The sequence below is a fragment of the Mesitornis unicolor genome, unplaced genomic scaffold (genome assembly GCF_000695765.1).
Source record: "Mesitornis unicolor isolate BGI_N332 unplaced genomic scaffold, ASM69576v1 scaffold35229, whole genome shotgun sequence".
Taxonomy (NCBI): domain Eukaryota; kingdom Metazoa; phylum Chordata; class Aves; order Mesitornithiformes; family Mesitornithidae; genus Mesitornis; species Mesitornis unicolor.
The window spans coordinates 1-15,652 of record NW_010209916.1 but is presented as its reverse complement, the minus strand read 5'-3'; the positions used below and the strand labels follow the sequence as shown (position 1 = coordinate 15,652).

General features: G+C 46.3%; 1 protein-coding gene across 1 annotated transcript in view; it reads right to left on the bottom strand.

The window, feature by feature from the left end:
* Positions 1-7,337, bottom strand: part of KPNA6 (karyopherin alpha 6 (importin alpha 7)) — a 10,067-nt gene extending 2,730 nt beyond the window's left edge. Inside the window, exons 1-10 of the mRNA XM_010193017.1 lie at positions 7,209-7,337; positions 6,349-6,444; positions 5,963-6,062; positions 5,587-5,681; positions 3,806-3,937; positions 3,489-3,577; positions 2,380-2,479; positions 1,263-1,426; positions 622-700; positions 369-494 (exon numbers count right to left, since the gene is read on the bottom strand). Coding sequence (XP_010191319.1) covers positions 369-494; positions 622-700; positions 1,263-1,426; positions 2,380-2,479; positions 3,489-3,577; positions 3,806-3,937; positions 5,587-5,681; positions 5,963-6,062; positions 6,349-6,444; positions 7,209-7,337 — 1,110 coding nt within the window. The remainder of the gene's footprint in view (positions 1-368; positions 495-621; positions 701-1,262; positions 1,427-2,379; positions 2,480-3,488; positions 3,578-3,805; positions 3,938-5,586; positions 5,682-5,962; positions 6,063-6,348; positions 6,445-7,208) is intronic.
* Between the last annotated feature and the right edge of the window lie 8,315 nt (positions 7,338-15,652).

The following is a 15,652-nucleotide window of genomic DNA, read 5'->3' as shown; positions in this document are numbered from 1 at the left end:
AGGAATGCTTTCATCACTTGTCTGCCTTTGCATGCAGGTCATTAAAAGGATAATGAAAACCCAACCAGCTCCAGCTTTTCACAGGGCTATCTCCAATCGAGCACAGAGAAATAGGGGCTGTATCTCCTCTTATTCCAATGATCCCCCACCCTGTGGGACTCATTTCAGCCTCATCTTTGTTGGTGCAATTAACAAGCTTTTTTTAGCCCTTGTTTAGCAGATGGCTGCGAACAGCAAATTTGCAAATGACTGCAGAATAGGAGATGTGAACAAAACCAGCCGAAGTGTCAGATAAGACAAGTGCTGCAAATCCTTAATGCTGAGCTTGGAATCTAGGAATATTACAGGGGGGCTGGAGGAGATGGTACCTGTATTTGTGCTCTGTTTCCTGCTGTGATGTTAGATATAGTCCAACAGGCTTCTTTCCTGATGGACTCCTTGGGACTGCTTAGTAAATGAAGGAGACAAGGCAAGGCCGAACAGTTCAGAATCACCTTTTGAGAAAGAAAGCAGAAGTGAGATCACCGCTATCAGGTACAGAGCTGAATACTTTCCATTTTTACACAGAAAATAGGCTATATGGCCACTGCATCTTGCTGCAAGGCAGCCATCTCCCCTCACCTGGGTCTGGATGTCATCCCCTGTCACGATGTTGCCAACTGCTCGCAGAGCTGGGGAGGCCACTTTGTAGTCGTTGTGCCTGCAGGAAAACACGGTGCAAGGACAAAACCACATCTGTCAGGTCACACGCACCTGGATACTCAGAAGATTCTCTCCCCAGTATCTCATCTGCATTATTTACTTAGAAATCTATCCCCTAGCATGTAGAAACATACACTAAGTTGACCACATTGCCACTGGATTGCGCAGAGACTGAAGGCAAACTTGCAATACAGACATATTTTCATCCTTAACATTTTAACTCCATCTTCAGCTTAATTACAGATCTCAACCTCCTGAACAAAGACGTTAACCCAATCCAATCTCCCTTTAACAAGTTCTTCCTAGCACACAGTATTACCTGGCATTCCAGCACTAGGAAATACTCAGCTTCTCTCAGGAATTTGAAATAGTAAATTCCAGCTCTCAACCTGCTTCAGACTCCCCTGTAACTGCCTCCAAAGTCAGCTGAGGCACCCATTACCTGGATCCTGTGCCCACAAGAGGTGGCAAGAGCACTCCGATGGGCCTCGATAGGATCTCATGCTCAGTCACACGCTGCCCAGTCTCACTGGGCGGAAGCAGCAAGACACAATACTTACATTAACAGCTCCACCAGTCGCCGACACACTCCCGAGTCAATAACTGCTTGAATTTTCTCATTGGGGCCATCTGATAAGTAGGAAAGAGCCCAACACGCATCTGCCAGCAAGTCAGAGTCACTGTTGAATAATAATCGGGACAATACTGGCAGGCAGGGAGATACCTACAACAACAGCCACCACCCCAGAGGTTAGTCATGTTCTGACAACGACCACCACATTTGCATGCAAACACCACCTCACCGTGCTGACCGGCAAGATAACAGCTCTTGGATGTCCACAGCTTCCTTCCCCAAAGTCAGCAGGTTCCCTGCTGGTTCACATACCTCGTAATCACAGTGTCTAGAGTTACCTCAACAGCTTTATTACTAAAATTACATCCCTTCCTCTTGGACCAAGCCTAGACTCCCAAGTGCTGCTGTGCACGCTACTCTTTGGAAGCGCCTTACATTTTGTACGCAAGAGCACTGCTCCATTTCTTACTCTTAATAACCCTAAACAGCTCAGTATTCAGAGCAGCAACCATCAACAGTTACACCCCTGAATACTTCCATCATTTATAAGTGGGTTTACATTCACAATTCAGGTTTCATCCCTCACCACAGGCTTCCCAGATTTCACACACAAGCCTTTATTAAAAAAAAAGTGAAACACATTGATCTCAAAACATTATTGAGAAGGATGAGACACCTGAAATGCCAGCAGAACCTTTTGTTAGTGCCAGCAGCACACTGGGAAAGAGGAAAGCTACCATGGAGCTGCAGGAGTCCTGTTTGGTAGCATTAAGGGGTCTCAGAATCAAGTTTTTAGTCACAATTCAAGTGAAGACTCAAACTTCCAGGGTTCATTGCAGGGTTCAGAGAAGCCCACAGTGTAGCCCCTTACTTGAGGGGTCCAGCGGATGGGCTGCCAACAAAGCCAGGCAGAAAGGCTGTCAGAAAACTAAACAGGCACCCAGACATCTGCTGAACACCCAGATCAACCGCAGCAGGAAAAGCCTCACCCTGTTCCCTCCCGGAATGACTTGCAGAAGTCCAATGGCCAAAAATAATTTAGACAAACATCTTAACTGGGTGTCTCCCCATCGCCTGTCTGCCAACAAAGCATTTATTCTCACCTTATCAAATTCAGGTGGTGGACTCTTTCCTCTGCACAAGTTTGACAAGGCCCAGACAGCATTTCGTGTCATTGTCAACCTGGTGGACTTTGTAAGGAGCCTAAAGAGACAATTACCATAAATTATTATCCTTGATGTGGAAGCCAGCAAGGGAATCAAAAGAAGGAAAACTGGTATGATTTTAGGGAAGTCAAACCACTACACCACTTGCTGTAGCTCAAGCCATGCTGCTTGTCACTTGAGCCCCTTAAGCAAGGAAGGGAAGTGACACACAACTACTTCTGAGGGCAAATAGCTGCTATTCCCAACAGTGTCAAGTGACACGGGTCAGGAAGGCAAGTTCCACACCAGCCAAGTTGCAGAAGGAAGGGCGAGTTAGTCAAATGCAGTTCCAAGTTCAAATTCAGCCCAGGCAGACGCTCGCACCCCTCTCTGAGGTCAGACGGTCCTCACTAGAGAGCACTGGACACAAACTGCTGTCTCGGCTCCAAGGAGGACAGCGAGTCCTGTGGGCTGAGGACGTCGGTCAGCAATCACTGACAGCTGACGGACAGAAGAAGCAGGACAATTATCCAAGTCACTTGTGACAAAGCATCGGTTTGCCAAGGACAGGATAAAGTAACGATTAATTCTTTCCAGAGCAGTGCACAGCCCGTGAGGGCGCACTCCTCTGACTCCAGTGGGTATGCACCACACAGCAGCCGCAGAGGCAAGGTGGTGAGCATTGACCTGCTCCCTTTCCTCAGCCCTAGAGGAGCCCACTTGGACAAGCACCTGAAGTCACAGCACAAGCACAAAGAGGAGGCATCTGGAGGGACACACAGTGAAACAGCAAGCCCTGGGACTTCAGAAAGACAAGCACACTGCAACAGCACCCGCTTCAGATCAGAGCAGTGTAAAGGACTGTGAGAAGGCATGTTATCTACCAAGTCCCACTCTATTTATCAGATACGTGTCTGAACTGCCAGTTTATCTGGTACCAATGGTTTGATTCCCAGTGAGCATCACCACACGCTGCCAGGGAATCTATTCACCCAGCTCAAATATTGCTCTGCTGTAGCACAATGGGACTTCAAGAACTGTATTGGCAAGTATTCATGGCTACTCACATTAATAAGGGAGGAAGAATAGCGCAGTTAAGGACATAATCTCTACACACAGAGCTGTCTCCAGCAATGTTCCCCAATGCCCAGACAGCCTGAAAGGAAATAGCAACAGTTTTAGCATTCACGCAGTTTCTGAACAGAGGAAGAAAAGGGCAGTGTGCTAAGAAAGCATTTTCCTGTAATTCCAGGCAAATGATACTTCAATCTGTGATCTGAAGCCAGTTGTTAGACACTGGTCACTCATTTTAAACACTGCATTTTTACCATGGGGAATCCACTGTTGTTCTCTCCCTAACCCCAAAGAAAGAAATGAACCTTACCTGTTCTTGAACATCTTCAAAGTCCGAGTTTAACAGCTCTATAAATATAGGAACTGCCCCAGCCTCAATTACTATTTTTGTTTGTTGGGAAGTTCCTGATGCAATATTCGTCAGTGCCCACGCTGCTTCAAACTGAAACAAGCAAGTAAGTGGCAGAAGTATGAATAAAATAATCCTGATCTAGCAAAATACTTGCCATTAAAATTTGGCTCCAATTCTTTTAACTTCTACTAAAAAGGCTGAGAGAGAAAGAAAGGGTATCACAGCACCTCAATACTCAAAGGAAAGCATTTTATTTTCTTGAGCATTTTCTAAGCACATTAAATGCCTTCTCAGAGGCTACAGCTTCTCAAAGCATTAGCAAGTGAAGCCATCACCATCAGTCACAACACATCATGTCACCTACACATCATCTTTCCAGCACGAAAAGTGAAGTCACAGTGCACAAATACTCGTGGAGTAGAAAGTTTCCTATATCCAGTGCAGAGTAGACAGTTCTAGCCCAGCCTCTCATCCAGCTAACACCACAAAGATGCCTTGAGCTCAAGTGAAGCTGAGCAGCAAGTTCCCTGCTTTTGCCACTCATTTTCTGGTTTAAAAACAGATTTCCATTCAGTTCTTCTTGAAAGTCTAGGTTGAGAGAGGTTCTCCTCCCTCTCTACTCTGCCCTGGTGAGACCGCATCTGGAATATTGTGTCCACTTCTGGGCCCCTCAGTTCAAGAAGGACAGGAACTGCTGGAGAGAGTCCAGCGTAGGGCTACAAAGATGATCAAGGGAGTGGAGCATCTCCCTTCTGAGGAGCGGCTGAGGGAGCTGGGACTCTTTAGTTTGCAGAAGAGGAGACTGAGGGGAGACCTCATTCATGTTTATAAATATTTAAAGGGTGAGTGTCACGAGGATGGAGCCAGGCTCTTCTCGGTGACAAACAATGATAGGACAAGGGGTAACGGACACAAACTGGAACACAGGAGGTTCCACTGAAATTGGAGAAGAAACTTCTTCTCAGTGAGGGTGACAGAGCCCTGGCCCAGGCTGCCCAGAGAGGTTGTGGAGTCTCCTTCTCTGCAGACATTCAAAACCCGCCTGGACGCCTTCCTGTGTAACCTCATCTGGTGTTCCTGCTCCGGCAGGGGGATTGGACTGGGTGAGCTTTGGAGGTCCCTTCCAATCCCTGACGTTCTGGGATTCTGTGAAAGTAAGCCCCTACGATACATGGCCTTGGGCCAGAGGGCAGGAGGGAGGATGAAGGCAGTCATCAACTCAGATCTAATTCCATGTATGGAAGAATCTTTAACCCTCACACAGTAACTACAGTTATTACCAAGCTGGAAGGAATCTCAAGAAGCCGTCTTGGTCCATCCCTCTGCCCCATGGCAGGATCAGCACTACCTAACCCATCTCTAACAGACTCTTAACCTGTACTTAAAAGCTTCCAATAATGGACTTTCTTCCTCTCACAGTTCCTTCCTACACATTTATCCCATGGCTCCACTAGCTCCCAGCAGAAATATCAGACACAGGAAGGCCAAATTCTCTTCCACTACAGCTGAACTATGTTATTTTGCCAGCATTAGTCCAATAATTCAATTTGGAGTGATCTACAATGGCCTTTTTTGGCCTAAGCTTTGCAGGCTACCTTTGTCTTCTATACATCATAAAACCAGCATCTTTTGGGTTCGAGACACCACTTTTTCCTGATAGCATCTGTGGGATCATGTTGCTAAGTTGTGAATGCTAAGCAGCACATGCCACGAAGAATTCATAACGCAGTCTCCTTTACCTGTAGCGTGCAATTTTCACTTCTTTTCAGGAATTCAACAAATCTGTCCACCACTCCCTGAGTGTTTATCACTTCATCTATTGGAGGATTTGGCTCTGAAATAGCAAGGCAGTGTTAGAACAGTATAGAGGTCTAATGCAGGGGAATAACAAGCAGGAGCTATTACTGAATCAAATGATTGAGCCGTACTGAACTCAGCAGGAGAACTCACCAGAATCACGTTCATACAATGGTAAATTATTCACAATATACTGGATTATAACTTTCCTTCAAGTTCAAAGCTGCTAAGCTTCTGTACAGCAATACACATGCACAAATGCTTGCAAGAGAAAGGCTACGTCAGATCCTACAGCAGGGCAAGAGGAGTTATTTTTACCTTTGGAGAGTAACTTTCTGAATTTCTGAGTGGTTGCTAGCTGTAGATCAGGGTCATCTGAGAAAAGCATCTCTACCATCTCTCTTGTGATCACTCCCTCCTGAGGAGATGCAAAGGAGACAGAACAGCGGTTCTATGTGACACTGAGATTATTTAAGACACCACAGTGCTGACAGTCTACCGTGATTTTGTGCTTAGCCTGTAAGCCAAATATTCACAGCTTGAGATTACAGCACCCTATTTACTTCAGGGCAGACTTTTCCAGTCCATTATAGTGAATGTTATCAAAAGTGAGAACACAAAAGCATCAAGGTTTGTCAGTTCTATGCAGCCCGCAGCATTAAATGTATCTGAAGGCACAGCAGCAAGAAGGAAAAGCACCTTACCCCACATGTTGTGGAACTAACGTAGGAATCCACAAGGAGATTATCAAACATGGAGGCATCTTCATTGATCATCTCCACATTTCTTCTTTTAAAGAGCTGGGCAGGGAACAGAACACAGGAGTCATTATTAGAAAGCAATGAGGAGCAGCCTTCATAACTAGACATTCTTGTTCCTCAAACAAGATACCGTCAGCTAGACTAAAGGCAACCTGAATAGAAAAGCAGGCATTAATAACAGCTCGGCACTCTGAAGACTAGTTTGGCATACAAACCCCAATAATAAAGCATGCTAAGTCTTGCCCTCAGATACGCAAACGCCCAAGTCACTGCGATGCTGGTACAGGCAAGTGCAGAATTTGGTCTAACAAGTTAGAGAAACAGGGGAGAAGGCAGCTTGTGGATGATGCAGTAATAGAGCAAACATTTCATCTGAGCCACACACGTCCCCTGGGAATCACCTCTTACTTTCATAGACCTCCAAGCCAAAAAAAACCAACAAAGACAGCTCAGAGTTAAGAAATATGTGCAGCCCGTACTTTCACTTGCTCTTCCTGCTTCTTGAGGAAATTCCCCCATTCACTAATTTAAAAAATAATAACAAAAAAACCCCTTAAAACCAAGGATCTGTGAACAAAAACCTGCAGCACCCCAAGGACAAAGTGCGTGGAGAGCTCTCGGTGTGAGCTACACTCTGCGCTAGGTACAAAGAAAAAGAGAAAAGCAAGATCTCGGTTAGAACAGGACAAATAAAAGGACTGCCAACGAACCTTAGCGCACAGATCCTTGAAGATTCCCGTTTGGCAGCAGCACAATCCTGGCTGGGCTAAGGCTGTACACAAGCTAGTCAAGCTGACAGTTACCTGTTGCTCTCGTTTCTGTTTGCGCAGCTGAATTCCTTCCTCTTCTCTCCTCCGACGCATTTCCTCGGGATTTAGGGCTTTGTTCTTGTAACTCTTCATTCGATAGTTATCCTTCGCAGGACTCGCCATGGTGTCTGTGAAGAGGAAAAAAAATGCCTGCCTCAGATGATCTGTCACTCTCTGCTCCTTTACCCACACGTCCTTCTGACAAGGAAACGCGTGCACGTGGAAAAGCATGGAAAAGCCAGATTAAACAGATTTTTTTGCAAGAGCTGGTCTCAAACACTAAAGAAACAGCTTCAAGTTAGAGTATGATCCTAACCTTCGTTATGGCAAGGGTGTTGTGAAGTTTCTAGAAAGCATAACAACAGATTTACTGCTCTGAAAGGAACCTGGACCCAGCTACTCAATATCAAGCACAATGCCCACATGAAAGGCAGCTTCACTGTCCTCAGGAGATGCAGAGTTAAATTCTGCTTTGGTTTTCAGCAGAAATTACTTCTCTTGTATCATTATGGCATAAACCACACCTTTCCCCCTCCCCTAAACCGACAGGTACATTGCATGGCTAAAATCCAACAGAATTCCCAGCAAACCAAGGCTTTGATTTTATAACAATCAAAACCCTGCAGAAAGCAGAGCTGTACAAAACATATAGGCCATGTTTGTCCTGCCAGGTTACTGCAAGTGTTCTGTACCTGACCTACTTATTTTGCTGCTTCATATCTGACTAATGCTGTACTTCAAACCTGATTACTTGTGTATTTGCCTTCCAGTCAGGGAAGTGACACTCCACTATTTGGCACAGTTAAAGGCAACCCAGGCCAAGCAGTAACCCAAGTACAGAAGGAGATCAATTCCTCAGCTGCATCCAGTTGTAATCCACCGCTGTGACCACATCAACTCCTTTTTCCATCTTGCCAAACTCTGCTTTTCTCTCATTTATGATACAGGTTATTTGCCTCTCTCAGGACAGGAAGGAAGCAATCAGGATACACACGACCAGAGTGCAAAGTAACCCTGAGACCAACTTACTCTGCAGGACACCAGTATCTTTGTGTTCTTCCAACTGCTAAGGGCAGGGGGAAGCAGTGTCCTGGGAAAGCCTGCAGCACTATCTCCTTGCCCCTCCTCTTTCCAGCTTTAAGCACTCCTCAGCCACATTATTTAGAGAAAGTTTCAGACTTATCAACTGCCTCCAGCCACTCTGGAGCCCTTCCAAGATCAGCTAGAGAAGTTTCAGACCTTTTCTACTTGGAAAGCCCACAGCCAAGAAAAGACACATACAACATACAAATATGCAACATTTCATTGCTATGGAAAGAGGCAACAACTGGAAAAATTCCTCTTTTAACAGGAGAGGAAACAAAATAGTTTAAATAATATGATTTCCTGAAAACAGCTAAAAAGACTCCATGCAATGCAGGAGGGATGTGCAGGCGTTTGGACAGTAGGGACACACAGCACGGTCACAGCAGCATCCCTTCAACAGGCACAAACCCACATTTTCACTCCCAGAGCTAAGCTCAGCCCTGCCTGTCCCAGTGCAGAACCAGGCCTGCGTGGGAGCAGGACTGTTAGGCAAGGGCCAGAGCTTGCCCTGCTCTACTTGAATATCAGCACGGCATGAATATGTTAGAAAAGAAAGGGAAACAGGAAGAATTAGGACAGAATTAGAATGAGGCACCTCCTCCACCAGTGGAAACAGTAACACAGCTTTTCCAAAAACAGCAAAAGCCAGTCCAGCTACTCCTGTTGCAGGCCCTTACTCCTTCCCACCACCCCAGCCTCCTGCTGCGAGGTTTTCCAGAAGCCTAGTTTCCTTCAGTTTCAGCATCCCTTGGATTATCCCACAATGGTACAATCTCCACCTTGTCCTTTTTCACTGGTCAATTAGAACCGAATCCTGGAAATCCCTGCGAAGTCCCCGCGATTCCTCATCAGTGCACTGTCATCCTGAGCACTGGTTACAGGGGGGCTCAGGGTGCATCCCCCTTCCCTCAGCCTCTTCAGTCCAGTCCACCTTTCCTAGGGCAGAATTTAAATCTGCAGAGGTAGAAGCTTGTACCAAGCGTTAAAACACGGAGTGTGCGGAGCTCTCAACTCATCTCTTCCCAACACCTCTGCAGATCAAACAGTTCCACGTCTACAAGAGTTTTAGCACCGTTTCCAATACAAAGGCTGCTTCACGATCTGCTGTTTACACCAAAACCTCCCAGAGTTCACAAAAGAAAACAGTAAATCTCAATTTGCAAGTCCGACTCCATTTGAAATAGAGTTCTGACCGAGCCTGGACAAAAATATCACTTCTGCTCCAGGAATCCCCGGCCTCACGCAGTTCCCCAAGTCAGTGCCTTTGAGAGCCAAGTACCTCCCTCATCAGTGAACTTTATTCACTGCAGCTCCACAGAAATAAGTGACAGTATTTGCATTTCAATAGCTCTCCTATTGAGCATCCAAGCTCTGCAACTCCAATCAGACCTGCCAATTATTAGCCCCCAAGACGTCAAATCAGACGTTAAATTCAGTGCTAACATGACACATTAAATAGATCTAAGGATTATCAGCCTGAATATATAAAGATTTATTTCTACATCCTGAACACGTAACAGCAGGTAACCCTGGCTCTGCAGGGCAGATTTTAAAATCCATTTATATGTTTGATGATTTGATTTAATAGAGCCCAGCTATGCAGAGCTTTGCTCAGGCATCTCAGAGACCAGGCAGGTGTAGGGCTCACTAAAAAGCAAAACCCTCATAGTCCTGGCTCAGAGGGACTCCTCTGTCCTGAGGAAAACAGCAGCAACTGGAGAACTTGGCAGAAAGGCCAAAAGGGAACAGGTACCAAGCGTCAGAAGCATCAGCTTTTATTTCTCAGCTACACAAGTGATTACTACAGGCTGACAGCTTTTAATTCCAGTTTAGCAAGAGCAGATGAAGCCACTACCCGAGCAGCTACAAGGACCGAGATTCAAAAAGCACCATGAGTTTAGATGCAGCTCCATGGTCCTGAGCCAGAAGAGAGATAAGGCAGATAGCAGACAAGTAACCCTGCTCACTATTAACCAGATTAAGTTGCTGCACTGATTTGCCGAGGTCATTTCAGAGCATGAAGCAAGCGGGTGCCTTTCCAGGTCAGCATTAAACATACACCTAAAGCCAATGGTGACTCTCTTTGTGGGATTGCAAAGCATCAATGACTTCAAACAAATTTTTATAACTTTTTAGAAGACTACAACCTCAAAACTCACACTACTAAAAGCCCACGTGAAACCAGTTCACTTCGCCATTATTCTTCCTTAGTCCCCCCAGAGAGAAAAATTGCCTTAGTGGGATTTTTAAAGCCACTATGAGCATCTTTGGCATAAACATTAAAAAACCCCCATGTCAGCACCTTTGGAATCAAATTATCAATAATAAATGGTTCGTTAAAACCAAAGCAAGGCTTTATTAAGCTAAAAATTCATACTGGGAATGACTTCAGGTGTTGTGTGAGCTGAGAATCCTCTGTGAAAACGAAAGTCCGACTCCGAAGGCTCAGCAGAGCACTCAAATCCTGTGAGCATCTGTGCAAAAGCCCACATAAGCCACAGGAGTTCAGCCAGAAAACTGTAATTCCAGGGCCATTACTGCCACGCCAAGATTATAACGGCTTCTTAAGGTTACTGGATCAGAAACCCAACCTTGTTTCTTTCCAGATTTCTGCATTACAGAAAGCATTTACTTCAGCCCCTTTTTCAGCTGCTGATTAAAGCCTCCAAGCTGAGTCACTGCAGGGACTCACATGCCTGAATCAGGACTTGTGCTGCTGAGTCAGACCGAAGGGACAGAGCAGAGAAACAGTCACGTTTACAGATCCAACCAGGCCTTTTCTTAAGCCAAAACACCCTTCCACAAAGGCAATCTTCACAAGATATCTACTACAGCCCTGTTGCTGGGCATAAGACACATACCTAAGGCACAGCCTGGCCAGTCAGGAAGGCCGACAGCTGCGTGCTTGGAGTGGAGAAGGGCAGCAGAATTATGCAAGCGTAAATGAATACACCTGATGAACTCCATCAGCACTGATCTGCCAAGTAGTGCCCCCTGGGTACATTTCAAAGCTGCCCAGCTCTGAGCAAGCACTGGCCAAGATGACCTCCCCTTTTATGTTTTCCATGGGATAGTATAAACATGGTCAGCTACAATTCAAAACTCCTGGATTTGACAAGTAGTAGAAAACACACTCAGTCAACTGCTCCTTGCTGCTCTTTGTCTCCTTGGATTTTCTCAGACTGACCGAGGTGCAGGGAGGCAATAAACCACATCAAAGTCACGTCAGTGACCAAAGGGGTTCAGACACTGAGCAGGAATTGGGGCTCCTCTGCACCAGTCACCAGGACAGTGGGTTTGGTGGTGTCTCTCTCTGCAGGGTCTGTGTTCAATGCAATGCCTGTGCTTTCAACACTCTGCCTTTCAGGTACAGCAAACAGTTGAAGTAAACTGATTCAGCAGTAGTGGAGATCAGAGCAGTTCAGATCACACAAAGAAAACGCACCTTACCTGTAGAAGCAGCAGCCAGTGGTGCTAGATCAGAAGTTTGAGACTCTCGTCATCTCCCCTGACAATGTTAAAAACTACACATGATATTCAAGCTAGCTATCTCCAGTTACTGAGGCATTCCTTTAAAGAAGAAATCAAAGCATTGGTGATATTTTTGGATCAGGGAGGAGGGGCCTGTACCAATGTGTCAGTCATCTCCTGAGGCTGCACACATGAGTCAACAGTGGGCAGTGTCAGAGCCTCCTAATCCACATTTCTCCAGAAGTTGTAACAGTTAACATTTGTAACCCAAACTCCTCTTCTTCCTGCAGTCAGCTCCTCAATACAGCTCATGAGAAAACACTGACCATGAAAATTTGGAAACCTGATTCAGCATTTACGCATGGCATGGCAGTTTTGAACATCATTTCTTCTTGCTATCACCTCCTACAACAGAAAAGAAAATCCCTGGCCACTTCTACATTCATCCTCTCATCGCCTCTTTATCAAACTATGACAAAAGCTGCTGCTCTAAGTAAACAAAAAACATCCAGTGCAAGACAACAAAGCAGCATTACACATTTCTGAAGTGTTTCAGAACCTGAGGTCCCTCTCTCCATTGAGCCAAGTGTATCAGCATTAATCACCGGCTTTCTTGTAAACGTAAAATGTCACTTATGTGAATTTTGTTGCTTCCATCTCTCATTTGTGAGGGAGTTTCTTAACCTTGAGTAGAAACAAAAATCCTCCTGAAACTCAGACATGTAATGCATTTTATATTACATTTATATAATGCATTTTATACACCTCACAGATGTGTCTTCAGTCAGTTCTCAAGGGCTTCAGCACTTGCTTTACCACACAGAGTAAAGGTTCTTCCTGACAGAAGCTGTGGACCTATTAACACATCCAGAGGATCCTCTTCTGGAGAAGGTGTGTCCAGAACAACTCAATCCTTTCAGCTGAGACCACAGAAAGAGAAGCCTAAATAATCTGTAATATTTAAATACAAATTAAATGAAGTTGGCTGTAACAGATACACAGAAGTACTTGAATTACCTGTACACGCTGTATAAAAAGCTCTGAACTGCTAGCAGAAATGAGCCAAGAACAGATTGAACCTGTCACTTTGATAGCTTTGCAGTGAATAAGAAAATCACTTCATGTGCTCAGAAGAGAGGGAAAAGGACACTAGAGAGTTGTGCTTACAGAAGAACAACTACATAAGCAGCCCTGCCAAACAAGTGGTAACTCCAGGCTTTCCTTCTCCAGCCCTGGCATCACCCCAGCTATTGCTAAACCCCCAAAAAGCAGCCAGGCTCTGCCGTCCCATCACTCCTGCAGGTCTGCTCTCAACACTGGCTCTGCTGCTGGCTTTTCTCACACAGGTAACTCCAGTGTTTACTACAAATAAGCCCAGGCAGCGCCAGTTCCCCTTCAGAGCCGTCTCAAGCCCGGGCTGTCACCGGCCCAGGGCGGGCGCTGGGCACACGGTACACGCTGTGCTGCAAAGCGCTTATCCACGCAGCTATTTGGCTCGGTGCAGCAGCCACCGTTGGCTCGCTCCCCTCTGTTTGAGCTACCAGGGGCCGGTGGATCTGATATCGCTGCTGGAATGCGCAACAGCTCCGCTGATGGCGCTGCCTGGGGAGGGGGAAGGGAAAACTTAAAACTTCTCTTTGGGGAAAATTAAGAGTCCCACAGAGGACTCGTCCTTCACCGGGGTGAGCCTGAGATTAGGAGTCCCTTTAGGTCCTGATGTAAAAAGAAACCACAAACTCCTCAGTCCAGTTCTCAATGCACCTTCATTTCAACTCTACCTCCTCCTGATCTTTTTCAACCCCAAAAAATCGCAGGTTTGGGGGCTTTAAGTTCTCCTCAACCTGATTTACACGTCCTGGGACATCCAGCTTTGCTTCAGAGCGAACTGGTGACCTCCAAGTACAGCAGACTGTCACCTGAGGTGACAGAGCCCTTTGTAACAGTTCTTAAAACGGGGATTAACTCCTCATCCCAGCCAACTCCACACACGAGAGTTACAGGAGGATAAAAGCAACCAGAAACAATTACAGAGGGCTACAAAACCCCAACAAGCTCATCCTTCGCTCCAGAAACAAACGGCGCTGCCTGATCTCCCAGATGAATTTGGGTTTATCGGGACCTCAGGAGCACAGCAGCTTAAAGCTGAAAGGCTGAAGGAATTGGTACTTTCGCTATCGCACTATTTGAATGATCAAGCTCCCCTTTACAAAGTTCACGTTTGCTGTCCTGAACACAAGCAAACAAAGCCAAAGAGCCAAGTAAGTGGTTAAATTCAGCAGCCATGGAGGTTTTATTAAGAACTGAGTGTTACATACTGCTCCACAGGTTAAATAGCACCACGAAGGCATTCAGACACATCATTTGCATAGCAAACGAATGAACTGATGAACATCTCTGACAACACAGGTAAGACCAATACCACACGTGCTCACAAACACCACGGCACACTCATCCTGCACCCAACAAGAGGGGATAACAAGGTTACGCTGCCATTATTTAGTCCTATCAACCCCGAACAATGAAAAAAAACCAACCTAAGTGAATGTTAAAAGTTAAGAAGAAGTTACATTACATCAAACGAGGGGAGTGTTAAACCCTTGCTGTTAGAAAAACGCCCGCTTCAAATGCCAAGAGGGAGCGGGGAGGCAGCGGTGGGGGAGGACGGGAAGCTCCTGTCCATGAACGTCCTCGGCTCCAGATAACGCAGGCGGCTCCCAGACACTCACCAACAGGCTGAGGACATTTTTCTGCTCCAAGTCGCCAGTCGAGGTTTTACATCTCAAGCTATAAATGAAGTATTAAAGGCTGTTCTGGCCTGGGAGGTGCTGCAGCCACTGCACACACAGCCACAAACTTTTCCTGGACCATCACAGGAGGGGCTTGAAGACACAGAAGGGATCTTAAAAGAGGTGATTTTGACCAAGCAGCATCCCACCCAAAGGGCATTTTTAGGATTTAAAGTCTGGTTAGAAGTCAATATTGATGAGAATCTTTATTTCCCAGAGGATCCTTACTCTGCTTTACAGAAAATCCTGCTACAGGCTTGGCTTTCCCATCGCCTCATCCATTCAAACCCTGCCCTACTACTTGAAGCCTCAAGAAGATGACACCTCTCCTCCCTGAGCAGAGAGCTTCAATTCCAGGCTACATCAAAAGCAAGGAAAAAAAGCTCTACTGGTATTAAAGCACCCTTTGAAGAGCAACGCTCAGTTACGCTTTATTTGTAGCTAACAGAAAGAGCTATCTGCTGTCTCTCTGAGCCTTTAAGTCTGTTTCGTGGCATCGCTTATGAATATGCAAACCAACTCCTCCACCACACTCGGCAGCAGCCGCATTTGCTTACATTGTCCACGGCCACACGGGCACAGCCTCGCTAAGCTCACCTTGCTGCTGCTGCTGAAGCTTTATTTTACAAAAGCTCCAATAGCCAAGGCCCTGTGTGGTTACCAGAAAGCTGGGTGGTTTAGGAGGATCTCCCTTGAGCTCGGTCCCAAACTCTGCCAAACTTCAGAATTTAAATGAGCCAAAGATGAGAGATGTGACAGCCGCTTTGATGAAGCTTCAGTCGCAGCAGTACCTCCCCACCACGAAAGCCTCTCAAGGCTTTGACCTCGCTGCCTGCGGCAGAAGCGCTCCCCAGCATCCCAAAACCGGACAATTACAGCATCAAACAACCCCGGCTGCTCCCCTTACTCCACCACGAAGCAGCCCAAAGGCCGAGCTGTTGATCTCGGAGTTCCTGGTAACGCTGCTTGGAGTGGGCAACACGAACCACGGGCAACCAGCACTGCTCCAACAGCCGGGCAGGGGAATAACCCGGTCCCCGCGCCGGGAAACCCCCCCAGCAAGAGCCCCTTCACCTCAGGCTCCGAGGAGCCGCC